The sequence below is a fragment of the Delphinapterus leucas genome, chromosome 11, assembly GCF_059928025.1.
Source record: "Delphinapterus leucas isolate spDelLeu-1000000601 "Yukka" chromosome 11, BTC_Dleu_Yukka2, whole genome shotgun sequence".
Classification (NCBI taxonomy): Eukaryota; Metazoa; Chordata; class Mammalia; order Artiodactyla; family Monodontidae; genus Delphinapterus; species Delphinapterus leucas.
The window spans coordinates 38087243-38099116 of NC_143139.1; the positions used below are offsets into that span (position 1 = coordinate 38087243).

The 11874-nt window shown below is 59.0% G+C and overlaps 1 protein-coding gene across 2 annotated transcripts in view; it reads right to left on the reverse strand.

Moving 5' to 3' along the window:
• Nucleotides 1–10710, reverse strand: part of HDAC7 (histone deacetylase 7) — a 35362-nt gene extending 24652 nt beyond the window's left edge. Inside the window, exon 1 of one of the 2 annotated variants that reach the window (XM_089920595.1) lies at nucleotides 10590–10710. In XM_089920595.1, coding sequence (XP_089776721.1) covers nucleotides 10590–10608 — 19 coding nt within the window. In that variant the 5' untranslated portion in view covers nucleotides 10609–10710. Of the gene's footprint in view, nucleotides 1–668; nucleotides 832–10589 lie in introns of those variants that run through there. The other variant, XM_089920594.1, reaches the window with a different exon arrangement.
• Between the last annotated feature and the right edge of the window lie 1164 nt (nucleotides 10711–11874).

Here is an 11874-nt window from a genome sequence, read left to right on the forward strand (position 1 = left end):
CCGCAGCCAGCATGCCCCTTTCCCCGCGCCTGGGGCCCTGGGGCAGCTATTTTTAGCTCTTGACACCTGGGTATTTTGCAGCCGCAGGATGTCCGGTTTGGAGTCTCTTTCTGGGAATCCCACATGGGGCAGTTGTAAACAGCCCCACGCACCGGTGGCCTGAGCTGGGAGCTGGCACCCCCCTTTCTGCTGTTTGAGATGAATCAAACAGGAAGCAGACGTAACCATGGCAGCGGCAGCTTGCGCTCCCTGGGGGTGGGAAAGCGTCCTCCCTGGCTCCTTGTCCCTGCCCCAAGTCCATTCCATTTTGTGGCCTCTCCTCACAGATGGCAGGGGGAGCTGGGCCGTTCTGAGTTGTGAGCGGGCCGGCAGTTCCTGGGACTGGCGCTCCCTGGAGAGCCTCACTGCCCTCTGGCAAAGAAAAACAGAAGTCCCTCCAAGCCCGGCCCGCCCCCGCTCCCGGGGCCTCTCAGACCACCACCCAGTCTTCCCTGGCTGCCCTCTGTGAAGGTGGGAAAGGGAGGGCAGAGCCACTTGCTCAGGGGCTCAGGGTGTGCAACATCCCTGAGCAGACAGGTTCCTCCAGTCCCAGGCCCAGCCCCCTGGTCCAGCCTGCCCTAGGGTTTCCCAGGTCCCGAAAGGCCTCAAAAACTCCAGTTCCCACTTACCCTCACTCCCCTGTTCCAGGAGCACCAATCCCTGAAACAGGAAGTTCAGCATGATGTCTAACCACCATCTTTCCTATCATAAGCAAAACAGCCCGAGCAGTCAAGATGGGGCCCCCATCTGTAACACGGGGAGCAGAGTCGAGTTTCTATCAGCTTCTGCCTTTGTCTCTCCCCCTCCCCCACCCCCTGGTGCCCCACTTAGACCAGCTGCTCCCTCTTAGCCGCCCGCCAGCCCCAGCCAGTCTTTCTCAAGGGCCAGCGCTTGCCCCAACAGGAAGCACAGTCACCGCCCCGGGGCTGTCTCGGAGCCGCTCCTTTCTCCCCTCTGAGGTCTCCTGTTCATGCCCGCGCCCTCACTGATCCCTCAGCTTCTGGAGACCCTGCTTCCCTGTGCACCCCACCTCTGCCTCCCACCGGTTCTGCCTCTCCCAGATGTGCCTTCCTGGCTCCCCTCACCTCTGCCACCCACGAGGCCACTCAGCCCACTCCCGAGACTGCCAGGGAAAAGCTTAAGCTATGATATTAATGTCCATCATTATTATTTTATTATTAGCAGTAACTAGTAATATTAGTATGAGCAACAACCACGTGCTGAATGCTTACTGGGTGCTGGTTACTGTGTTAAGTGTCTGACTTGTACTGTCTCCTTTGGTCCTCACACCCACCCTATGAGGTCGATACTGCTACCAGCCTCACGTCACAAAGGAAGGAAACTGAGGCTCAGAGAGGTTAAGAAACTTGCCGAGGTCACACAGGTGGTAAGTGGGGCTTCTGGGACTCCAGAACCTAAGCTATAATCACTACACTGGTGTTTACAACTAGTCCCACCCACCGAGGTGAGGTAAGGCCACCAAGGGATCACACAGGACATAGTGCGGTCCCAACATCTGAAGGCCTGGGCATGACTCACATGTTCTCACAGTGCCGGTACTCCATCCAGAAAACAACAACAAAAATAAAAACTGAATCATCTCTGCCCGTGTCCCTCACATGCTTTTTCATGTCCAGGAGGCACTCCCCGACCCCATCCTCACTTCCTTTTTCATCTTACGTTTTCCCTGCTTTTTAACTGTGCATATTACCATTTTATCATTTCCTGTAAGCTGCCCCCAGCAGGGTATAACTAAACAAGCAAACCCCCAGGTGCCATGGAGCATCAATGCTGTGTGAAAGCCCTCTGGAAACTGTCAAGCCCTGTCTAAAATGCAGGTTGCATAACCAGAGCAAGACCCCCACAGAGCGGCTACTTGGGAGTGAACCGAATCCCCCAGGGAGGGAATGGGTGCACTCTCTCTCTCTCTCTCTCTCTTTTTCTCTCTCCCTCTCTTGCCCAGGCCTCACACACCTGGGCAGGCCACAGGCAAGGATAGAGGCGCCCACAAGTGCAAAAGGGAGCACCCATCTTCAGGGCAGGCTCCTGGGAACTAGGAACATAACCAAACAGCCATCAGCACCCTTGGACCTGGGGCAGGGAGAGACAGAGGCCACAGCGAGACCCCGGCCTGCTCCATGGCCTGGGGCATCACGGATATGAGTCCGTGAATAGCAACAAGCTATGAATGCTGGCACTCACAGGGATGCCACATTAATATTCATGACAGTGAATACCAGATCCCCATCCCAGTTATGCCCCAGAATCCCACTCATTTTCCCTGTTATTTTTGGAAGATGGCAGAACTCTGTCGGGTAGATTCTCCAGGTGACACGATTCCCTTTTGTGGCCAGGGCTGCCCTTAAGACTCACTCAGCTGGGGTTTTTCCAGACCACAGATCCAGCCAGGGTGCTTAACACAGCTTTCAGGGAATTCAAAAGCCAGATGCATAGTCCTGGGTACAGATTTGGACAAACCAGCTGTGAAGGACAATTTCTAGCCAACTGCGAATTCGATGAGATGAAAATTTACTGCACTGGAAGGTGGAAATCACTGACTGAAAAAAATGGCATACGTGGTATGGTCTTGTTTTGGTAAGAAGCACGATATACAAAGGCATGTCAGGAGATGGGAAGGTGTGCACTGAGGTACTGTGGCAGTGATCTCCCACTGCTGGGATTGGGATGGTTCTTATTCTTTCATTTTTGCTCCTCTGTGTTGTCTGATTGTCTACGATGCACAGGAACTGCCTCTGTAATAATAAAATAGAACTGATATGTATAGGTACACCCACACAATATCAAGACGGCACTGCCAACGGGCGGCAAAGTCAGGATGCGACCTCTGGTTCCCGTGAGAACTAGGACATAGGGCTTTCACTGATTCCACGTGTTATATTCTTGGAGCCCATATCCTCTGGAGTTCCACATTATCTACAGCTCAGCAGAGCTGCTTCTCCCAAATCACACAGAGGGCCTGGCACAGGCCTGGGCACAAAGTCAGGACTAACTGAATGGATGCCTGTAGGCTGAATAATGATCATTTCCTGAAAGAAACGCCTGCTGCCTCTTCCAGGGCCACTGTGCTGGGAATACAGACTGCTGACATCACTGACCTTCTCATCCCTCCTCTGCCTCACGCTCCTCCTTAAAAGCTGCCAGGGAGGGGGCTAAAATAAAGGTCACCCCAACAGATGCTGGCAAGGTACTTACTCCACAGCAGGGCCATCAGGGCCAGTCCCATCCCAGACCCTCCCTGGTGCCAGCTGGCAGCGAGGCCCTCAGGTTCCCCCGCATCCTGCCTCACTGGGAGAGGCCAGGGGTGGGGGAGTGAAAGAGAGAAGGGGTCCACCCTGTGACTTCTGGCTATAGACTCCTGCCGTTCCAGGCCCTTATGGGTGGAGGAATCTGGAACAGTGAATTTGGCCTGGTTTTTCCTGTGAACTGGGGCCGAGTCCAGTTTCCGTTCTTCATGTCTTTAACATTCCCTATCCCTGACCTTCAAAAATATGAACAATAACATCAATAACAGTGATAATATTCTGTGTGTACTGACTTCATACCAGACACGGTGCTAACCTTACTTACTTTAATCTTGAGAACAACTCCAGGAGCTTGAAACTATGATTATTTTCATATTACAGAGATGGAGAAACTGAGGCACAGAGAGCCGTGTGCCCAAGGTTACACTTAGTGGTTTGCAGGAGAAACGGGGACACTGCCACATTCCTCCCTCTGTGTCGTCACTCGGAAGGCCCTTCTGCCAAGCTTTGCAATGGGCACGGGAGAGTCGAGGGCGACCATTCACACCTGTAGGGTGCGTTAGAATCCACAGAGAGTTAACACGCGCATGTGAGCAAATCCCCGCATGAAAGACTAGGAAATCAAGTCTCAGAGCCCTTGGCAGCCTTGCACGAGGTCCCATAGCCATTCAGCTGGGATTCAAACCCAGGTCTTCGGTATGAGAACGGCAAGCTTCTTCCCCTCTATCACACAATCTCCTTGGCCCAACTCTCAAGATGGCTCTGAAGGCCTGGAAGGGAGATGCACAGCCTCCAGCACCCTGGAGATGAAGCCTGCGCCCAGCCCCTCGCCCGGTGGGGGTGGGGTGCTGTGCCAGCACCTCATCTGCGACTCCACCGTGACTCACTCCTGGGACCCAGGGGAAACACAGCCCTGAGCTGCGGGCAAACACGGCCTGCCGCCTGCCCCGCCTCCAGCTCCCCGCCTCCACATTTGCTAACCGAAACCCGGCTGTTGCTATTTTTAACCCTCCAGCTCCCCCTGGCCTGGGGCTCCCCCCTTCACCCCACCCCCACCCCCTGCCCCAACCGGGTGCTACCAGCCCGTCATTCTGAGAGCAGTTCCACGACCTGAACGCCCAGGAGGGCGCAGCGGATGCCCGTGCAGGTTTGTGGGGCGAGCAAAACAAGACAGTTACGGCCCGTCGCCGAATTCCCCCACCCCGACGCTTTCCGAACCTGTGGCTCCCCGCCTGCCCCGCTTCTCCCTGTCATCCTGGCAGCGGGGGAGGGAGGAATGGGACTTCCAGGGCTGGGGCGGCGGGGTGCTGCAGGAGCCAGAGCTGGCCTCCTCGGGGTGCAAGAGAGCTGAGCTGGACTCCCGAAGAGAGATGGGGTCCCCCTCATTCCCTCCGGGGCACCAGGCTCGCCCTGAAAGCCCAGGGTCTCTGCCCACCAGGGTTTCCAATCCCTGCAGGCAACATGGGGAAAAAAGGAAGTGGCTGGTGAAGGGGTGGGAATGGTGAGTTTAGCCCAGGGCCCTCCTCATGGGGTGTCCCCTCCCCATCCTGGGCAGAAGGCCTGGGAGACACAGGAGTCCAGGGGGTGACTGCACCCAGCAGCCTAAAGGAGGCCAGGGTTGAAAGACTCCAGGCGGCGGGTTGGAGGGTAGGAGGCCAGACGGGGCCTCTTCTCTCACGTGAGGGCTCCTCTGATATTCAGCTCTCTGAGCAAAGGGCCCGACCACCCTGCAGCCGCCAGCTCTGGGGCCCCAGGGAAAAGCTACCACGAGAAGGTGAGAGGGTCTCAAGGCTGCTCGCTGATGTGAAAGTGAACCTCCTGAGACGGGGGTGAATAGGTGGGGCTGCCGGGGGACCGGGGGGGCACTGCCTTCTAGCTGTCATCTGCTGCCCCCACCCAACACCTCCCAAGCCCCCCCCGCTCAGAGGCTCACCCAGTTTGAGGAGCAGATTCCAAGGGCCCAGGAGAAGCTCTGGAGCGCCCAGCCAAAGATCTCCTCTGCTCCCTCTCTCCTGCCCCGGCCCCCTGCTCGGCCAGCCTCGGCCCTCCCTTTGCCCTGTCCTTGCTGGCCCCTGCCCCAACCCTTCTTTCTGGTGTGTCCTCTCTTCCAGGGCTCAGCTCCTCTCTAAGCCTTGACACCCCACCCCACCCCCAGTGATTCCTGAGCCAGGTAAATAAATCCCAGTGGCCACAGAGGCAGCCAGGCTAGACCAAGAGAGGAGGGACTTGGCACTGGAGTTGTAGGGTGGGGAGATGGGGAGGAAGGGAACGAGATGGGAGGAAGGTGAGGCGGGAGGGTCAGGAATGGGCTGGCACTTGAGAGAGGCTGCCGCCTTCCCAACACCCGACATGTCGACAGGGCCCTGGACTCGGCCGCACGACGGGGAAGAGGCTGCTCCCCCAAGCGCCGAAGCAGGCTGGGTCCAGCCCTGTCCAGCTCTCCCTCCTCCTCTCCCCTTCTGCCAGCCTCTGGGGATGGCTTGAGCAGCCGAGACCCTGCTGTTCCATGCCAGGCAAAAGGCTGGAGTTTGGGCTCCAGTCCTCTGCCAGCACTCAGCCCAGGTCTCTCACCTGGACCCAGGCGGTTGCCAAGAATGGCTCAGAAGCTCTGAGGGCTCACTTCTAGTCTGGGGAGGTGAGAGCAGGCATCGATGTCACTTCTCAAGCAGGCCTCCCCTGGCCGCCCTGTCTAAGGAAGTGCCACCTTGTTATTCTCTATTGCTGCACCTGGTTCATTTCCTTCTTAGGGTTTATCGCAATGGGTAACTAGATGTATATACTCATTTCTTTACTTGCCTACTTGTCTTACTGTCTCCTCCACTAGAGTGGAAGTTCCCTGAGGGCAGATGCCCTGCCTCTGTGTTCACTGTGTATCTGTGCCTGGGACCTGGCACACAGCAAGGCTCGGTAAGCATCCAATGAGTACCTAAATAGCTGAACGCCTGGCTCGGTAAAGGGGGCCTTCTGGTTGCCAACCTCACTTTTAGGATTGACGAGCAACAGTTCCAGGATTTCCCCAGGGAGGAGGAAGCAGGATATAACAGGAAGAGCAAGGTCAGGAAGCCCGGGACCCCAGGGAAAAGGTCAAGGCCCAGAAAGCATCCGCACGAGTCCCATCTGGTCCACGGCATCTTGCTGAGTATGGACATGTACACAAATGCACACGCAGGGGACGCACGGGTGGGTCCTGGACTGGTCTTGACAGGCTTGAATTTTGTCCTGGTTCTTCCTCTTAATATCCCTGTGTCCTTGGACAAACCACATACCTTCTGTGGGTCTCAGTTTCCTCAAAAGAAAATATGAAGAGATTGGTGGTCCTCAAACACGGCTTTGCACCGGCTCATTGAAGCGCATGTCAAACTCCAGATTCCTAGGCCCAACCCCTGCAGACTCTGAGTCTATCTGAAATGGGGCCTGAAGATCTTTATTTTTAATACATTCCCAGGTGACTCTAAAGCAAATGCTCCGGGAACCGGCATTTGAGGAGGGATGAAAATGCTTTCCAGCAAATACCTGGACTTCTATTAAAAAAGCCACTCCTGGGCTCCCCTGGTGGCGCAGTGGTTGAGAGTCCGCCAGCCGATGCAGGGGACACGGGTTCGTGCCCCGGTCCGGGAAGATCCCACATGCCGCGGAGCGGCTGGGCTGGTGAGCCATGGCCGCTGAGCCTGCGCGTCCGGAGCCTGTGCTCCGCAACGGGAGAGGCCACGACAGTGAGAGGCCCGCGTACCGCAAAAAAAAAAAAAAAAAAAAGCCACTCCTGCACAGGCATACATCCCCCCAAAACGTGTCCACATACCCCACGCAGAGCCATGAATTGCAAAGGTGCACAACTCTACAGACGACACACATCTGCACTACACGTGTGCGTGTTCCCCAGACACCCAACAGAGAGCCACCACGTGGATCACCACCTCTACATACACAGCCCAGGGGCACACATGCAGGCCCACCACCACATACCCGGTGTGCACACACACCCATCACATGTTGACCCACACTAAACAGACACTATCCTGAATTTATTTTGCCTCTGGGAACTGGTCCAGGACCAAAGGAGCTATACTCCGCTGATGAAAACATCCCTCCCGCCTCTGCCACCCCCCACCCCTTGCCCCAGGCAGCATGCTGTCCAGCTCCCCCTTCGAAGGGGGAGAGCTGCTGGAGGACAGTAGGGAGATGGGATGAGGGGAGGCACAGAGCCCTCCCCAAAGTCCAGCAGGCCCTCTCTTTCCCGTCCCCCCCAGGGAGGTGCAAAAGGGCCTCCACCCAGCCCAGCCCCCCACTCCGACCCCCAGTGCTCACTCAGCCCACTTGCCTAGATTCCCAAGCCCTGGGCCGAGGCGGCCAAAATGGCAAAGGAGGTGGCCAGATTGAGGGACTCCTCCTAATACTCAGACCTCTAAGGAAAGGGCTGTCTGGGGGCACTTTCCTGCAGCTCGAAAGCCTGGGTCCCCCAGGGAAGGTTGCCACAGAAACGGGGGGAAATATCACAGGGAAACACAATACCCGGTAGGGTCACCTGCTGACCAGGCTTCCTGCTGTGTTGCCCACCCCCCAGTCTCATTGCCTTCTTGGCCTCCTCCTCTGGCCTCCTACTCTGGCCTTAGCCTAGGCCTCCTCACCAATGCTCTCCTTCCTGCCTCCCCTGGGTGAGGGAAAGCAGCCTTATGCAGAAACTCTGCCCCTTTTGGTTCCAAACAACAACATCAGGGATGGCCCAGAGCTGAGTCCCCCGCTTCTAATCCTACCAGCATCCCCACCACAGGAAATCAAAGCTTCCTGCCCCAGAGGAAGTGCCCCATCTAGTGAACAAATCCAACACATAAACGCACAGTCCCAGAGCCTTGGGGAGGACAGAGGCCAGCTCCCACGCCTTACCCCGGCCCTGTTTCCAGCAATACCCCACACCCCACTACAGGCCCCAGTCTCAACGCCGACTGAGGACAGGTCAGGGCCGAGGCGTGAAGGGGGCATGGGCAGGACCTGAGCCAGGCCAGGGGAGGAGAAGGCCAGGAGAAATGTGCATGGGCAGAGTTAGAAGGTCTGGTCCCAGCCCTGCTCAGCCTGCCATTCCCTGGCTGGGTGACCCTGGGCCTTGCATTAGCTCATCTTCTCTCAGACCCCTGCCAACTTCAAAATTACTAGCTCTTAAAATGAAAGGTCAGGAGAAGGAAGACAAAGAGATGCCAGGGATTACGCAGGCTTTGGCCTTGGGCAAGGACGCCTGCAGCTACAGGAGGGTCCCCACTCGTGTGCCCATCACACATGCGTTTCTCACTTCCAAGGGCTTCATATCCGAATTGAGGAGAGGATGGACAAAGAGAAAGTTCCAACTCTCATTCCCAGACCAGGATGAAAGCTGGGGTCCATTATTCCTGAAGGAAATGGTGGGCATAATAGCCCCCACCGATCCATCTCCTCCTCTGTGGTCATTTTACTGATGGGGAAACTGAGCTCCAGCATAAAAGCGGAGCGACCAGTTTAGATTCTTGGAATAGTCAGTGCAAGACCTGAATGCAACCTTCTCAGCCTCAGGATCACAGCTTAAGACTTGGTGGCCAGAGAGACACCCACCCCTGGGCTCAAGCTAAGGAACACAGAGACCTTGGGAGAACACTTCCCGGGGCCACTCCAGATGTTATACCAAGAAGCAGCTCTGAGCCTGCCTCTGAGCCTGGCCAAGCCAGGGATGAGAACCATCAGGGCACTAAAGGCAGGGGAGGAGTCCCAGCAGGTCCAGGACCTGGTTCCAGTCCAGGTTCACTGGGAAGGACACAGCAAGACTGCTTTGTGCCTTAGTTTCCCCAGAAGTGACTCCACAGAGGAGGAAACTTATTAATTCAGGTGGGTAGAGGGAACAGAGAGCAGAGTAGGGAGGTTGAGATGCTGAGCAAGGAGGAGCTAAGAGATGTGTAGCAGAGGCTGGAGAAGGAGCTTCCAAGAGGGCTGGTATGAGGACAGGAGTGTGTGGCAGCCTAAACCACTTGGAGGACCTGGCCTGTGGGTGCTATGGGGGAGAAATGGGCCACCAAGGTGGCCCATTAGGAGGTAGGAGAGTGAGACACACTCTCTTTTCTTTCAGCCCAGTGGCTGGGCAGGGGTCTTCGGAAGGTTCCCATGGATCCGGGTGCAAGTCCAGGGAACAGGCTGGTAAGTCCAGAGGCTGGGTGCCCAGCAGCGCCACTGAAACTGGCAGGCAGAGCTGGGCCTCAAGCAGATGTTGCGTGAGGGTGTGGGAAGGGATGGGCAGCAGCAAGACAGCCAGTGCCAGATGCAGGGGGAGGCCTCTGGGGTATGCAGGACAGCCAGCAGGGACGGGGAAGGACCTGGACTTGGTGGGAGGAGCACCAGTGGCTGGCAAGGTCAGATCCGAATGGGTAACCTGGGCAGCGGGAGGGAAGGAAATGGGGGTAGGGGGAGTTGGGCGGCCTGCAAGCCCCAGAGGTCGTTCTCTCTCTCTCTCTCTCTCTCAGCCCACAGGCCTAGAAACTCTGGGCGTCAGGGCCCAGCCCAGCTGCCAGATTTGCTGCCTGCTCTTACTCCCCAGGACCAAGAGACCGCAGGCTTGGGGGGCACACATCCTGTCCCCCACCACTCACTACACAGCCTGCGGTCACCATCTTCCCGCGCCCCTCCAGCACCTCCGCAGCTCACTCGGGCACAGGTGTCTCTTCACCCTGACGGGTGAGCAAAGGTGGGGGGCGGGGGCGGTGCTGAGAGAAACCTCGCTGTCAGAGACCCTCCCTCCCAGGGATCACAGTCTTCCCAGCGGAGGGGTCGGAGTACGGTCCGGCCGGGATTCGCGGGATGGGGGCGCTGATGTCCGGGGCTAAGAGCCCGGCCCCAACTCAATGGGTCCTGCCCTTTGCCCTGCGCTTCCCAACCTTCCGCTCCGGAGCACCGCCCCCTCCCGGGGCCGCGGCAGCCGTCCCTCACTCCCGGGTCCCCCGGTCCGTTCTCCCCGCAAACGGGGGTGATGAGACGCCGGGCCCGCGCACCGGCGGCCCGGGGCCTCCAACTCCCTCCCTCGGGCCTGTCGCTGCCCCGCGGCTGGCGGATGTGGGCGCCCCGCTGGAGGCCCGAACCCTCCGGCCCCGGAACCAGCCCGGGCCGGGAGCCTGCCAGAGCCCCGCGGAGACGGGCGGGGGGGGCGCACGCCGGGCCGGGCCCGCGGGGCCGCCCGGAGCCCGAGCCGGAGCCCGAGCCGGAGCCCGAGCCCGGGCGGGCGGCGCTGGGTGCCGCGCGCAGGGCGGGGCGGGCGGGGGGCGACAGCCCAGTACTCACCAGCGCCGGGGCTGTGCATCCAGGGGCCGGGGCCCTCAGAGCGGGGGGCTCATGGCGGGGCGGGGGGCTGGGGCGCCGGCCTCACATCCCCCCGGTCGCCGGAGGCTGCGGAGCGACTGTGAGACGGCGAGAGGAAGGGAGGGGGCCGGGAGGGGGAGGGCCCTGGCAGCCCGGCCGGCCGGGTAGGATGACAATGGAAGGAAATGCTTTATCTGAGTCTGAGAGCGGGCCAAGGGGGAGGGGAGGGAGGGGGCCGGCGCTCGCGGCCCGGGGACACACCACCTCGCAGACACGGCGCGGCGCCCGGGCTGGCGGGCGGCGGACACCCCGCGCGGCCGGCTCGCGGGGAGGCAGCGCCGAACCCGGAACGTGGGACGCGGCCCCGACCCGCCCGCTGATGCCGCGCTGCCGCCCAGCCCCGGCCGCCGCGCGGCGCAGCGACCCGCGCACAATTCCCGGAAACTCAGATACCTGAGCGCACGCACCCTCGCAGACACCACGTACGCGAGCACACATCCATGTTTACCCGGGGCAGACTCGTTCACACAGACACTCTGCGGGGGAGGACCCCCGCGCTCACAAGCACACATACGTACGGCCCACCAGCCAACAGTTACACAGGGGGACGGCGGGACACGCGTGGAGCCCCCGGTCCCGGCGAGGAGTCCCAGATAGACACCCCCGCCCCCCGCCCCAAGCACGACTTGCCTGAGGAAAGTTCCAGGATCTGATTTGAATCACTGCCCAGCCCTCCCCCTCTGCCACCTCCTCCCCCCCCCCGCCCCGACCTCGCCAGCTGAGGGGAATCGAAGGGTCCAGCCTGTTCCTATTAAAAGAAAAAGGGGGGTGGGGGCGGTGCGGATTTTGAAAGTTCTCTTTTTTTAAAGAAATTTCTCAAGGGATTTCCTTCCCTCCTCTCCTCTTCCTCTCTTCCTCCCATTCCTCTCCCCCCACCACCCTCCCCCCTACTTTCCCCCTCCCGGTCCCTATGAGTCAAACTTCAGCAATGTGCCCAGTGTCTCCCAGTGCATTACAGCGGATCACAGAAATGTTCCAGTCTGTGAGTCGGAATGCAGCCGCCTCCAGCCCTCCCTCAGCTAATAAACTCAGCTCCGGGCTGGCTTTACGCAGCAGCCCTCCCTGCCCCCCCCCTCCCTTTTAGCGGGACCAGAAGGTCAGAGTCAGGGGTCAGGGGCTGAGGACCTCGCCATTGTGCTTCCCGGCCTAGTCTATCAGTCCTGTCGCCTTTGGCAATCTGCTGGGTCAGAGACACAGCGGCTCCCGG